The sequence below is a fragment of the Schistocerca serialis genome, chromosome 9, assembly GCF_023864345.2.
Source record: "Schistocerca serialis cubense isolate TAMUIC-IGC-003099 chromosome 9, iqSchSeri2.2, whole genome shotgun sequence".
Lineage (NCBI taxonomy): Eukaryota > Metazoa > Arthropoda > Insecta > Orthoptera > Acrididae > Schistocerca > Schistocerca serialis.
The window spans coordinates 39,228,535-39,243,986 of record NC_064646.1 but is presented as its reverse complement, the minus strand read 5'-3'; the positions used below and the strand labels follow the sequence as shown (position 1 = coordinate 39,243,986).

Below are 15,452 nucleotides of genomic sequence, written 5' to 3'. Positions count from 1 at the left end.
ACAAAAAATATTCGACTGCTGCCCCAGCCAGCACATTCTTCAGATCTCTCACCAATTGAAACCGTCTGGTCAATGGTGGCCGAGCCACTGGCTCGTCACAATACGCCAGTCACTACTCTTGAAGAACTGTGGTATCGTGTTGATGCTGTATGGGCAGCTGTACCTGTACACGCCGTCCAAGCTCTGATTGACTCAATGCCCAGGTGTATCAAGGCCGTTATTATGGCCAGAGATGGTTGCTCAAGGTACTGATTTCTCAGGATCTATGCACCCAAATTGCGTGAAAATGTAATCACACGTCAGTTCTAGTACAATATATTTGTCCAATGAATACCCGTTTATCATATGCATTTCTTCTTGGTGTAGAAATTTTAATGGCCAGTAGTGTAGTTCAAACCCGAGACAGTAACAGCTACCTGTCGTGTCTTAGCAGCAAGGCACAGTGACGATTACATCTGAATACCACCAATGCTGTAACTAATAATTCCTGCAATCGTCATGAAGCAATAGTTTCGACCGACTTTTATCGTATTTTTCCCGAATTTTAACAACTTACTTATTCCATCATTAAGCTTCTTGTCAGAGTTGTATTTATGTGGGACGGATTATTCGCAACATTCAAAGTCATCACTGCGTTGATAGCTAAATGTGCCTACCTCTGAGGATTCTGTGGCAAAATTCCAAGGCAAGGAGAGGAGCTTGTGAAATAAAAAAGCAGTGTGACATCCGAACAGATGAAGGTAGGGAGTCAGGTAAGAATAGCGTTTGGTCTGGTTAACAGAGGCTTCCTGCAAGCTGAAGCAAAAAGAAGGTTCTGTCAATGTGTAAGATACGTACCGTCTGTATTAAGAGGGTTGGGTATGAGGATCTCGGTCCAGTTGCCCCCGGTGCCGCCCTGGCTGGAGGGGAAGGTGGTGACGGCGGTGACGCGGTGGCCGCGCCGCTCCAGAGCCCTCAGGTACGTCTCCGCCAGCACCCACTGGCTGCGGCCCGGCGACTGGAAGAGGCCCAGCACCTCGGCCGCCTCCATAGCTGGCACCAGCAACGCCGACGCCACAAACAGTAGCAGTAGGGGTGGCCTCGCCTGTAACGATCAGGGGTAGATAGGAAGCAGAGTAGACTGCATTTGTAGTAGTAGCAACTTCCAAACCAAACGTCCCAAATCAATGAAAAGTTGTGCGGTACTTATACCAGCAATATTTAATAAGGTAACAAAGAAATGGAGTAAGTGTAAGCCTATAAATGTCATTATTTGAAGTAGTACAGTTCCACAAAACTCAGACATTGGAAAGCTGTCAAGGAAGTGAAGCTGTAGAGGACAATGGGTTATTTTTAGGAAATATGGTGCGAAATTGTGATTTAGTGTGTTTCAGTGCGCGATGCGCCAGCCTCACGGTAGACGGCGGACGAGGGCTGGCCGACGCGTTATGCAGGTGACACAGTTTTGTAGCGAGTATCGGTATGTGTGTACGTGTGCGGCAGCCATAGCAGAATAACGCAGGCGCGGGCTGCGTGTGAAACGGTTGTGTTAGCCAACTCATCGAAAACCTTCTCGTAAACACGCCGCCGCGTGGGCGTCGGCATTCGGTTCGACCGATTGGGCGTTCGGTCGCTGTCACGTCGTCGTCATCATTGACGCTGTCTCCGACCACCAGCCGGCGGTGGGCGTTGCCCACTGCTGCACCGGCGACTCCCGGCGTCGTCACTAGCGCAGCATCTGCAGGAGGCAGGCGAGCTGGGCCCCGCCTCGTGCCGCTAACCTCCTACCGCCTGCGCAGCTGCTGACCGAGCGCAGCATCGCCTTCCCCGGACTGCGTGCGTCAGCTCATCTCCACCATCACAGGGCTGGTGGGCTGAGCTACCGGAAGATGTATTAGGAGAACAAACAATAAAGAGGAAGATTGCTACAAACAGTCACCTTCTTCTACCCAGCCACGCCATACAACCCCTACCACGTCACCCGCTCCAGTCATCCTGTTACAAAGCGAACATGCAGATGCCAATATGTACCGGTTTTTGAGTGAGACTGAACAGAGTAGAAGCATTGGTCTCTAGAAAATGATTTTGTCAGAGAGTACGTGGCTATGAAAGTGGTGGGGCGAGCTGAGATCCTGCTGACAGGGCTGGAATATTACTGAGGTGGCATGTTGCAAGATCCAGGTCAGCTGCCATAGCCAGCTAAACCACCTTGTGCCAAGGTCTGATGTTGCACAGCCTTGGTCGCTTCCATGACCGAAGGCAGGGTGTGGTCACAGCAAAGCTGGGCAGCTTCACTGTAGACACTCGATGGTCAGGCCTAGCACAGCTCTTGGTATTGAGCTGCTACCCAACCAGTCATCTCATGCGGATCAACCAGTTTCATCTGCTGGCTGTTAGTGTTTGAGTAGCTGCTCACATATCCAAGGTTAAAGCTTGTATCAGATAGAGGAGACCATATCCAGGGTGACTCCATCTGGACTCTGGGCAACTCCACAGGGTCTCGAGTTTGGGACCTGCGCCCAGCACGCCTCATACCTGAGCCATTGCCAGAACTGCTGGCTGACCGGCGAACTTGGATTTGAGCTGCTACCCAACCGATGATCTCAAGTGTATCAACCAGCTTCATCTGCTGGCTGTTAGTGTTTGAGTAGCTGCTCACGAATCCAGGGTTAAAGCTTGTATCAGATAGAGGAGACTATATCCAGGGTGACTCCATATGGACTCTGGGCAACTCTACAGGGTCTCGAGTTTGGGAGCTGCGCCCAGCACGCCTCATACCTGAGCCATTGCCAGAACTGCTGGCTGACCGGCGAACTTGAATTTGAGCTGCTACCCAACCGATGATCTCAAGTGGATCAACCAGCTTCATCTGCTGGCTGTTAGTGTTTGAGTAGCTGCTCACGATTCCAGGGTTAAAGCTTGTATCAGATAGAGGATACCATATCCAGGGTGACTCCATCCGGACTCTGGGCAACTCTAAAGGGTCTCGAGTTTGGGAGCTGCACCCAGCACGCCTCATACCTGAGCCATTGCCAGAACTGCTGGCTGACCGGCGAACTTGGATTTGAGCTGCTACCCAACCGATGATCTCAAGTGGCTCAACCAGCTTCATCTGCTGGCTGTTAGTGTTTGAGTAGCTGCTCACGATTCCAGGGTTAAAGCTTGTATCAGATAGAGGAGACCATATCCAGGGTGACTCCATCTGGACTCTGGGCATCTCTACAGGGTCTCGAGTTTGGGAGCTGCGCCCTGCACGCCTCATACCTGACCCACTGCCAGAACTGGTGGCTGACTGGTGCACAGGCACCTGCTGCCGCAAAAGTGACCTAAGTCAGCCTCCCATCAACAAGCCCACACGCTGAAGTCGCTACTTCGTTGAGGCCACCTGTCCAGTTACTCAGTTAGCCTGCGCTGCCATTGACTTGTGCCATGCTGAGGTACACGTGCTGCCTGGGAGTCGCCACACACCATCGACTGGCTGCCTTCCATCAGTGTATCGCTGTCTTACTAAACAAGGAATCTACTTCACAACTGAGCTCTACCGATTCTACAGCTGCCTAGTTGATGGTATTAGGAAACCCATCACACTGCGCACGCTATCCTGGGTTAGAGACGACCATCCTTGGCCATTTACTGACGTGTCCGTCATCCATCCCATTAGATTAGTGTCAGAAGAGAGCCAGTGAAAACCAATGACATCGTGAGTCAGAATTCAGCTCATCGATCACCACATGGAGAGTGAGAACAAAATGTACACTCCTGGAAATGGAAAAAAGAACACATTGACACCGGTGTGTCAGACCCACCATACTTGCTCCGGACACTGCGAGAGGGCTGTACAAGCAATGATCACACGCACGGCACAGCGGACACACCAGGAACCGCGGTGTTGGCCGTCGAATGGCGCTAGCTGCGCAGCATTTGTGCACCGCCGCCGTCAGTGTCAGCCAGTTTGCCGTGGCATACGGAGCTCCATCGCAGTCTTTAACACTGGTAGCATTCCGCGACAGCGTGGACGTGAACCGTATGTGCAGTTGACGGACTTTGAGCGAGGGCGCATAGTGGGCATGCGGGAGGCCAGGTGGACGTACCGCCGAATTGCTCCACACGTGGGGCGTGAGGTCTCCACAGTACATCGATGTTGTCGCCAGTGGTCGGCGGAAGGTGCACGTGCCCGTCGACCTGGGACCGGACCGCAGCGACGCACGGATGCACGCCAAGACCGTAGGATCCTACGCAGTGCCGTAGGGGACCGCACCGCCACTTCCCAGCAAATTAGGGACACTGTTGCTCCTGGGGTATCGGCGAGGACCATTCGCAACCGTCTCCATGAAGCTGGGCTACGGTCCCGCACACCGTTAGGCCGTCTTCCGCTCACGCCCCAACATCGTGCAGCCCGCCTCCAGTAGTGTCGCGACAGGCGTGAATGGAGGGACGTATGGAGACGTGTCGTCTTCAGCGATGAGAGTCGCTTCTGCCTTGGTGCCAATGATGGTCGTATGCGTGTTTGGCGCCGTGCAGGTGAGCGCCACAATCAGGACTGCATACGACCGAGGCACACAGGGCCAACACCCGGCATCATGGTGTGGGGAGCGATCTCCTACACTGGCCGTACACCACTGGTGATCGTCGAGGGGACACTGAATAGTGCACGGTACATCCAAACCGTCATCGAACCCATCGTTCTACCATTCCTAGACCGGCAAGGGAACTTGCTGTTCCAACAGGACAATGCACGTCCTCATGTATCCCATGCCACCCAACGTGCTCTAGAAGGTGTAAGTCAACTATCCTGGCCAGCAAGATCTCCGGATCTGTCTCCCATTGAGCATGTTTGGGACTGGATGAAGCGTCGTCTCACGCGGTCTGCACGTCCAGCACGAACGCTGGTCCAACTGAGGCGCCAGGTGGAAATGGCATGGCAAGCCGTTCCACAGGACTACATCCAGCATCTCTACGATCGTCTCCATGGGAGAATAGCAGCCTGCATTGCTGCGAAAGGTGGATATACACTGTACTAGTGCCGCCATTGTGCATGCTCTGTTGCCTGTGTCTATGTGCCTGTGGTTCTGTCAGTGTGATCATGTGATGTATCTGACCCCAGGAATGTGTCAATAAAGTTTCCTCTTCCTGGGACAATGAATTCACGGTGTTCTTATTTCAATTTCCAGGAGTGTATTTTACTTTACTGCTTTGCATTCAAATTATTGAAAATGGCGGTACCGTTGGACTGCAGGATCGGTTTGAAGGTTTGATCCATGGAAGTGGACTCAGTTGTAACACTAAAGGGTCTGCTGAAGATCTGTACCGTGGAAGGTGTGGGCTATGTTAGGTGCTCAGGCATAGTGTCCCATGCACCCATCACTCAGTAATAAACTGGCTCAAATACAGAACATCTGGGCATTACGCTAGAGGACATAAAGAATGGGCATTGGTAATACACGGATGTAAGCACAAGGTGAGTTTGTAGTCAAGAGACTGACTGACATTCATATTATGTCAATTTCTTCCATCCTGTCCTTGTAGACAGCCTTATAATGATGGAGGATGTTCGAAGGGAACAGAACGCTTGGAATTAGGAGTCAGTGGAATACTACTGAACGCCATATAGCCCAACATCTGAGTATCAACTTTTCAGCTTCTGGCAAACAGTAACAGGAGCTACTGCTGTAAACCTCACAAATCTCTATTGTTTTCGTCCGATAATCCTTTAGAAGTACCATCTGCTAAGAACATGACTTTCGTGAATAACACATTCAATCTGACCTCACTCAGTTCCCCAGACGAGAATATGGCCACATTGAGCATTAGAGTGGAACCTATGTTCCAACATTTGCAGCAGTATCACAGCACATACCATCATAGGACCATAGTAAGAAGAATTTCGTGTTCATGATTCTCATCCTCGTTTGTGTAGCCTATGCCCATCTACAGTGGGGAACAGCACACTATGTGGAACTCCCAGTCCATATTTTCTGAGTGGTTCGTCTCCAAGATTTAAGTAGTTACTAATGTACCAGTATCCATAAGCCTTACGGCGAATTGATCAAACAACAAGAGACAACCAATGCAGAAATCAGTATAAATAAAAATGTAAATATTCGTTTGTTCACAATCGTGTCTCCAAAAGTTCTTTGCTGATTACATTGAAATTTTACACAACTTTGCATTCCATTCGAATTCTTGCGTGTTTTATATACCTACTGGAGCGTCATATAGTACATTCAGATTCAATGTTGTGTCAAAATTTCATAGCAATTGGTGAAGAACTTTCAGAGACTTAAGATTTTGAACAAACGAATATTTACATCTACATAAATAAAAACGCAAACGTTGTTTGTTTCAAATCGTAAATCTGTAAAATTTCTACATCGATTGCTTTCAGATTTTGACACAACGTTGCATTCGAATACGAGCATATTTTTATACACATATTTTTTTAAATTATAATATATGTAGTATATGTGTATGTAGTATATATATAATATATGTAGTAAAGGGGAAACGTTATTATCAAATATCTGAAAAGTACTCAGCAGATGTACTTCAGTACAGGGTGAACATTTATAAAACCGACAAACAGCAGTGACTGATTTTCGACTGGAAATGGAGGGAAAAAAAGGATGGTGTGCATCCAACGACAACAGATCCTCCCGGAACACTGTACAGAGCTGCATCATATCCACGTCTCAACAGATGTTCAAAGTGACCTCCGTGGGATGCAATGCACACGTTGTCATGCAGGATACACATAATTCTACTTCATTGGTGCTTCACTTGTCTGGAGATTGTACTGGGGCCCGTCTTAATACCCTCTAGAACGCCGTCCTCCAGATTTGTGTGCGCACAATCTGCGGCCTACCGGCACATTCCTCTGTCTGAATGGGCCCGTGAGGACGCAAACACCGAAAAAGGGCTTGCAGTCTTGTGTGATGTGGTTGGGGGTACTAAAGTTTAGCATCACCCTGGTTCCCAGAACTCCTGAAGACAGACGTTGACCGTGGATATTATATCACAGACTCAGTCCCTTTGACTGTTCAGAGACGTCACTAAACCGGCCCAAAGATGTAAACAACCATCCATGAGCAGCGCCTATTAGACGGAGGGGGTCAGACAGCCGATCAGTTCCAGTCATTCTACCAGGAAGGAGGTAAACGACTCGTGTTGTCTGTAGTTCAACAATGCCTAGACGGCCGATACCGCGGTTCGATCGCGCCCGCATTGTTAATCTCTGCCAGGAAGTGCTCTCAACAAGGGAAGTGTCCAAGCGTCTCAGAGTGAACCAAAGCGATGCTGTTTGGACATGGAGGAGATACAGAGAGACAGGAACGGTCGATGACATGCGTCGCTCAAGCCGCCCAAGGACTACTACTGCAGTGGATGTCCGCTACATACGTACTATGGCTCGGAGGAACCCTCACAGCAACGCCGCGATGTTGGATAATGCTTTTGGTGCAGCCACAGGCCGTCGTTTTATGACTAAAACTGTGTGCAATAACCTGCATGATGCGAACCTCACTCCCAACGTCCATGGCGATATCCACCTTTGGAACCACGCACCATGCAGCGCGGTACAGATGGGCCCAACAACACGCCAAATGGGCCGCTCAGGATTGGCATCACGTTCTCTTCACCGATGAGTGTCGCTTATGCCTTCAACCAGACAACCGTCGGAGACGTGTTTGGAGATAACCCGGTCAGCTGAACATACTGTCCAGCGAGTACAGAAAAGTGGAGGTTCCTGCTGTTTTGGGGTGACATTATTTGCGGCCGAGGTACGCCGCTGGTGGTCATGGAAAGCGCCGTAACGGCTGTACGATACTTGAACGCCATCCTGCGACCAATAGTGCAACGGTATCGGCAGCATATTGGCAAGCCATTCGTCTTCATGACGACAATTCGCGCCCCCATCGTGCACATCTTGTAAATGACTACCTTCAGAATAATGACATCACTCGACTAGAGTGGCCAGCATCTGTTCTCCAGACATGAACCCTATCGAACATGCCTGGGATAGATTGAAAATGGCTGTTTATGGACGATGTGACCCACCAACAACTCTGTGGGATCTACGCCGAATCGCCGTTTAGGAGTGGGACAATCTGGACCAACAGTGCCTTGATGAACTTGTGTACAGTATGCCACAACGAATACACGTATGCATCAATGCAAGAGGACGTGCTACTGGGTGTTAGAGGTAGCAGTACGTACAGCAATCTAGACCACCACCTCCGAGGGTCTCGCTGTGCGGTGGTACAACAAGCAATGTGTGGTTTTCATAAGCCGTAGAAATGGTGGAAATGATTTTTATGTTGATCTCTATTCCAATTTTCTGTACAGGTTTCGGAACTCTCGGAACCGAGGTGATGGGTGTGTGAAATGTTGTTAGGAAATAGGTAAGTTGTATCTATGGCTTATCGGTCTATGGTTCAAATGGCTCTGAGCACTATGGGACTTAACTTCTGAGGTCATTAGTCCCCTAGAACTTAGAACTACTTAAACCTAACTAACCTAAGGACATCACACACCTCCATGCCCGAGGCAGGATTCGAACCTGTGACCATAGCGGTCGCTCGGTTCCAGATGTAGCGCCTAGAACCGCTTGGCCAATCGGTCTATGATTGGAATTCTGTATGAACAAGCAAGACTCAAGGTCAGGCAGAGGGAAGAATAGGAGATGCATAGAGGGGTGGGAGGAAATGGACTTAGAAAACGAAAGGAGGGTATTAACAGAGAGAGGCCGGCAGAAGTGGCCATGCGGTTCTAGGCGCTTCAGTCTGGAACTGCGCGACCGCTACGGTCGCAGGTTCGAATCCTGCCTCGGGCATGGATGTGTGTGATGTCCTTAGGTTAGTTAGGTTTAAGTAGTTCTAAGTCTAGGGGTCTGATGACCTCAGATGTTAAGTCCCATAGTGCTTAGAGCCATTTGAACCATTTTTTTAACAGAGAGAGGGGGCAGGAGGGCATGGTGAGAGAAGGGGGAGGAGAAGACAGACAAAGAAAAGGGGAAGGAGATGATGGACAGAGAGGAGGGGTGAGGGGGCAAGAGAAAATGGACAGAGATGGAGGATGAGAAGATGGATGGAGAGAGGGGAAGAGGTGATGGAGAGACAGAAGGAGGGGGAGGAGGAGATTGGCAAAGAGAGGTAGAGGAGGAGATGACCAGAGACTAGGGGCAGAAGGAGATCTGAACGTATATCCAAATCCCATACATATTGGAAACATGTGCTTTCTCTTTTCTTTGTTCCGTTTAAACAGACTGAGCCACAGCAGTGCGTGACCAGGAACACCTAGTTGCAAATAAGACAGCAGGAGAATGTAAAAAATACTTGTCATTCTAAGTGATTCGCAGATTTGGCACCAGTCTGGGATTCAGTGGACTGTATCTTCCAAAGGGGGGGGGGGGATGGATGTTATGGCAGCATCATTCTTAACAGACTTTACAGCCCTCATCAAGAGGAAAGGGGTTGAGGGAGGGGGGGCTATCGTGGCTGGAATACTGCTGAGGCGGCGTGTCTGGTGTCAGCAGACCACAATTGCAAGTTGGAGTAGCGAGTTGGAGTAGCTCGCACCGTGGTCTCACGCTGCACTCTTGGTCGCCTGTGCGACCAAAGGCAGAGCAAGGTCACAACAGACTGCCTGCACAGAGCCGCTACAAGTACTCGCTGCTCAGACCCAGCAGTATCCTGTCTTAGACTACTGCCGACTCCGAGATGTGCTGCAGGCTGGCAGATGGTCCCATGTGTGCTGAGCAGGTTCATCCACTCCTAGTTGCTTCATTTGCTACCACTGCTGCTAGATCTGGTGATTTCAGCGCTCTAGCAGGATGCATCAAGAGGAGCCCATCTCCTGGGTGACTCCATTTGGTCTCTCGGTATCTCGTGTTCAAAGCCTCATGCCACGCCCACTGGCACAGCCTCTGCTGACCTGTTCACGTGGCCCACAGTGGTCATTCGCATTCGTTAACGATGTCTATTCAACACTTGACCACTGCTGGACTGACATCATATATACCACCACATTACCCAGAAACAATACTGAAAGGGTACAGTACCGCCCGACATTGAAAATAGGTACAACATACTTCATTATTCTTGTCAGAACAACACATTTTTTTGTAAAAATAACTCAATTTCAATTAATACAGCGAAGCCGGATACCAGTGTGGGAAAGAATGACAATTTATTTATTTAATTGATCACATGTGCTCTCCCACAAAATAAATCCCTACATCCAGTTTGGTGAGATCTGTGAAATGAATGAATGTATGGTCGTCTGCTAACCGCAGATAGTGAATGTGAATATATGATCATCTTTGAGACGGTACTTGGGTCACCTTTGGTGGGACCAAAGAGATGAAATTTACCTGAGCTTTGAGCGACTGAAATGTTGCTGACCAATACGATAGCAAGGTGCTCCCCCACTTCGGCAGAGGTGCGAGAGGACCTGAAGAACGGCCACGTTTCAGCACTCTGCCGCTGGATCTTGTGCTGTTAAGACCTGTCTTAGGTGTGCTGTGTAAAGACAAAAGAGTGGAGACATGGTATGCATGTGGAATATTTAAGAGTAGTTTGAAATAATAATTTCTCTATTTCAGGAACTTTTGTGGGGAGAATTAAATGTCAGGCAGGTAATATTAATGGGATCGTAGTAATCTTCGGAAGTGACCAACGGTCACAATGAAACCACGTGTAGCAATAAGTTGAAATACTTCCATGTGCTTAAGTTAAGCTGAATTACTAGCGTGTGTACTATAAGTTGAAATATTTAAGGAATAGCGTGTGCAGGACTTGAAATTAGAGGTGAGTACTTCCACGTGGTGAGTACTGTGTGAGTCTCAATCTGTGTATGAGACAAAGGATAAAGAGAAGTACTCACCAAGGTATCAGTTGAGGACTCGTGTGTGTGATGAATATGTTCTTAATATTACTTTGCGTGATATGTTTCTGTGTGATGCTTGATTCAAACTATAATACTCTGAGAGAGAAACAAGGTCAGTCAGCCGTCTATCCAGCAACGCCACTTGGCATGCATTGCACAGTAAGACGTGCATATATTTCCAGAGTTCATAGTAGGAAAGTAGAATTACGAAGTGGGGCAGTGTCGTGTGAAACTGGGATAAATATTAATTGAAGTGGGAAAGCTGAAAGTGATAATGTTGTGACTATTCCCTGTGTTGTATTTCATGTTGTAGTGTGGTGTATGGCATGTAATTTAAGTATGTGTGGTTTGCATGGGAGAGTAGCAAGGTATTTTCAGAGGTAGTGGGTTATGCGTGTTCCTTTTGTACCGCTCAGTCTGGAGGACAGTTTCGTGATGATGGTTGTGAGAGTCGAAGTGTGAGATATAGCAAAAGATCCACCATCCTATCCAGGAAGTGCACGGTAGCGTTAAATAATTACGAGACCATAAGATAGAGAATCACCAATGTAAAGCCATGCCCACTGGGCGGAATTTATCATATGTTATTGTTATAGGTTATAGAATTTGTGTGTTTAGGTTATAGAATTTATCGGAATAAATAAGATAGTGAAAAGAAAAAGATTGGTGGCCTTTTCCTTCGAATTGTATGTTGTCATGATATCCAGAAATTATAATGTGTGCGCCATTCATATTCAGTGCGATGGCCACGTGTTGATAAAAGCCGTTAAATTAAAAAAAAAAAAAGAAAATGTGGTATTGCCAGTGCGTAGTGAACAGTCAGAGTTCTGTAAATTACTGATAGTCAGAGGTGTGTTTCCGTTGCGTATTATTCATATAGGAGGATAACTTGTAACTTAATTGTTAGTACGAGAGTTCATGTTACTCGATAAATAAGAATGAATCCACTCGCTTGGCAGACCACTCATTTTGCAGGCCTGACTGCTTGATGCCACAGTATGAGCAAGGCTTGTGGGTGCTTCTCAATATAACGACAGCCTAACGTACACTCAACGCTTGCATCGACTGTCGCAATCTGCGTTGCCCCTGACTACCTGAAAGGCACATTCGCCAGTCCCACACAACAAACTTAACTCGTTAGCCAAGTTCCAAGTACATTAGGGACAATATTATGACTCACATTATCACTCAAAATCTGAATGATATTGAGCTTAATCTAGGTGACAACTTTTGCGTTGGACTCTCCATGTCAGCTACATCTAAATGTCGCCGCACACATTCCAAACAGAATCAGTTGCATATACCAGTGTACGAGTAGTACTTAAAATGCTCCAATGGACGTACGAACAGTAAGATCTAACACACAAATTCTGTTCCATGTTACGACTGCCATTCGTCTAGGTACCCTGGCATGTGTTGAGACGTGGTTGAGCTCTGTCTACTGGGTAATATTAAGAAGAAATAACGTAATTCAAGACGATTTGGCTGATGGAAAGGGTGCAAGAGCCATGAAGCAATATTCGTTAATTTATAGTATAGGAACAATTGATAGAACAGTCGTGCAGATTGATGTATTTATTTATAACGCAGGTGCTTTGGATTCAGTTGTAGTGTTTTCTATGTGGTATTTTGTAGGTGGAGGGTGATACCTTGGCCATCGGGCATGCGCCCGTGTAGCCGGCTCGGGCACCAGAGACGTCTCTGGGACTTTCGGAAGCCCCCACCTTTGTGCTCACCACCCTGCTGTCGTCCACACCGCCGCTGCGTTATTCTGGTGGGCCAACGCGTTAGCCGGCCAGACTTTTAAACTCACTGTGTGGTTATGACAAAGTCTCTCTGTACTAATACATAAACTTCGCGCCCTTACAGCACGACATACCTCTGTCACTGGTGTCTACACGCTGCTGTCCATTGTTGGGAATACACAGGGTTAACAATGAGATGGTGGACACACAGTGAGCGCACGTGCTCACACAGGTTTGCCTCTGACTTCAGAGTTACGAGGTATCGGCAGCAGACGCTTCACTGCTAGTGCTCTCTCTCCCAGCAGTAAATGTCTTGTCCGTACTGAACCGAATACCACGGCTGCAGCTGTCAAGCAACGTAATGTGGTAAACCATTTTATAACTGACGTTTCCAGGGACTGCCTACTTACTATTTTCTCTTGTACTTATATAGCATTAATTTTTATTTTATTTTATTGCTTATCAGGCCAACCATGGACTGCCTATGAAATTATATGACTGTAATCCAAACATGGTCGTTAATTGTTGAAATATTGTAAGTGCTCTTTTTACTCTGTTTTTGGACTCGATTTATTTTGGTTTCTGCAACCAATGGTTGATTCTACACTGAAGCTCCAAAGAAACTGGTATACGTACCCGTGGTCCAGGGGATGCCGGCACGGTAGCTCAGCGTGTTCGGTCAGAGGGTTAACAGCCCTCTGTAATAAAAAAAACTGAGCTAATCGATCAACAACGAACTGAAACAGATGTCTTACGACGTCCGCCCCGAACAGATGCAACGAACAAGAGTGAACAAAATGAGATTTAAAAAAAAAAGTGAAAAGTGGAAAATGAAAATAAAAGAAAGGAGTAGCGTCTTTGATTCATAATCAAAACATCTTCGGTCCCGGGTTCGATCCCCGCCACTGCCTAAATTTTGATAAATAATCAGCATAGGCGACCGAAGACTTCCGGCATAAGAAGTCAGCCTCATTCTGCCAACGGCCTTGTCAAAGAGGGCGGAGGAGCGGATAGAAGTTCAGGGCACTCTCTTGTCCTAGGGGTGGGAAATTGCCCCTAAAGGCGGAAGAATCAGCAATGATCAACGACATGAGGATGCAGAAGGCAATGGAAACCACTGCATTAAAGACACGTTACGTGTATCCACAGGACATGTGGCCTGTAATTGAAGAAGTGTCATGATGATCTCTCCATTGGCAAAAGATTCCGTAATAGTCCCCCATTCGGATGTCCGGGAGGGGACTGCCAAGGGGGAGGTTACCATGAGAAGAAGATTGAATAATCAACGAAAGGATAACGTTCTACGAGTCGGGGCGTGGAATGTCAGAAGCTTGAACGTGGTAGGGAAACTAGAAAATCTGAAAAGGGAAATGCAAAGGCTCAATCTAGATATAGTAGGGGTCAGTGAAGTGAAGTGGAAGGAAGACAAGGATTTCTGGTCAGATGAGTATCGGGTAATATCAACAGCAGCAGAAAATGGTACAACAGGTGTAGTATTCTTTATGAATAGGAAGGTAGGGCAGAAGGTGTGTTACTGTGAACAGTTCAGTGACCGGGTTGTTCTAATCAGAATCGACAGCAGAGCAACACCGACAACGATAGTTCAGGTAAACATGCCGACGTCGCAAGCTGAAGATGAACAGATGGAGAAAATTTATGAGGATATTGAAAGGGTAATGCAGTATGTAAAGGGGGACGAAGATCTAATAGTCATGGGCGACTGGAATGCAGTTGTAGGGGAAGGAGTAAAAGAAAAGGTTACAGGAGAGTATGGGCTTGGGACAAGGAATGAAAGAGGAGAAAGACTAATTGAGTTCTGTAACAAGTTTCAGCTAGTAATAGCGAATACCCTGTTCAAGAATCACAAGAGGAGGAGGTATACTTGGAAAAGGCCGGGAGATACGGGAACATTTCAATTAGATTACATCATGGTCAGACAGAGATTCCGGAATCAGATACTGGATTGTAAGACATACCTAGGAGCAGATATAGACTCAGATCACAATATCGTAGTGATGAAGAGTAGGCTGAAGTTCAAGACATTAGTCAGAAAGAATCAATACGCAAAGAAGTGGGATACTAAGGAATAACGCTATAGATACAGCAATAAGGAATAGCGCAGTAGGCAGTCAAGTTGAAGAGGAATGAACATCTCTAAAAAGGGCCATCACAGAAATTGGGAAGGAAAACATAGGTACAAAGAAGGTAGCTGCGAAGAAACCATGGGTAACAGAAGAAATACTTCAGATGATTGATGAAAGGAGGAAGTACAAACATGTTCCGGGAAAATCAGGAATACAGAAATACCAGTCGCTGAGGAATGAAATAAATAGGAAGTGCAGGGAAGCTAAGACGAAATGGCTGAAGGAAAAATGTGAAGACATCGAAAAAGATATGATTGTCGGAAGGACAGACTCAGCATACAGGGAAGTCAAAACAACCTTTGGTGACTTTAAAAGCAACGGTGGGAACATTAAGAGTGCAACGGGAATTCCACTGTTAAATGCAGAGGAGAGAGCAGATAGGTGGAAAGAATACATTGAAAGCCTCTCTGAGGGTGAAGATTTGTCTGATCTGATAGAAGAAGAAACAGGAGTCGATTTAGAAGAGATAGGGGATCCAGTATTAGAATCGGAATTTAAAAGGGCTTTGGAGGACTTACAGTCAAATAAGGCAGAAGGGATAGATAACATTCCATCAAAATTTCTAAAATCATTGGGGGAAGTGGCAACAAAACGACTATTCACGTTGGTGTGTAGAATATATGAGTCTGGCGATATACCATCTGACTTTCGGAAAAGCATCATCCACACAATTCCGAAGACGGCAAGAGCTGACAAGTGCGAG

The 15,452-nt window shown here is 47.2% G+C and overlaps 1 protein-coding gene across 4 annotated transcripts in view; it reads right to left on the bottom strand.

Annotated features, from left to right (window-relative positions):
• LOC126419833 (UDP-glycosyltransferase UGT5-like) overlaps nucleotides 1-15,452 on the bottom strand; it is a 199,221-nt gene that overhangs the window by 90,398 nt on the left and 93,371 nt on the right. The window contains exon 3 of one of the 4 annotated variants that reach the window (XM_050087069.1): nucleotides 838-958. The exons of the other annotated variants lie outside the window; for them this stretch is intronic. Coding sequence (XP_049943026.1) covers nucleotides 838-958 — 121 coding nt within the window. The remainder of the gene's footprint in view (nucleotides 1-837; nucleotides 959-15,452) is intronic. 4 annotated transcript variants of the gene reach the window in all.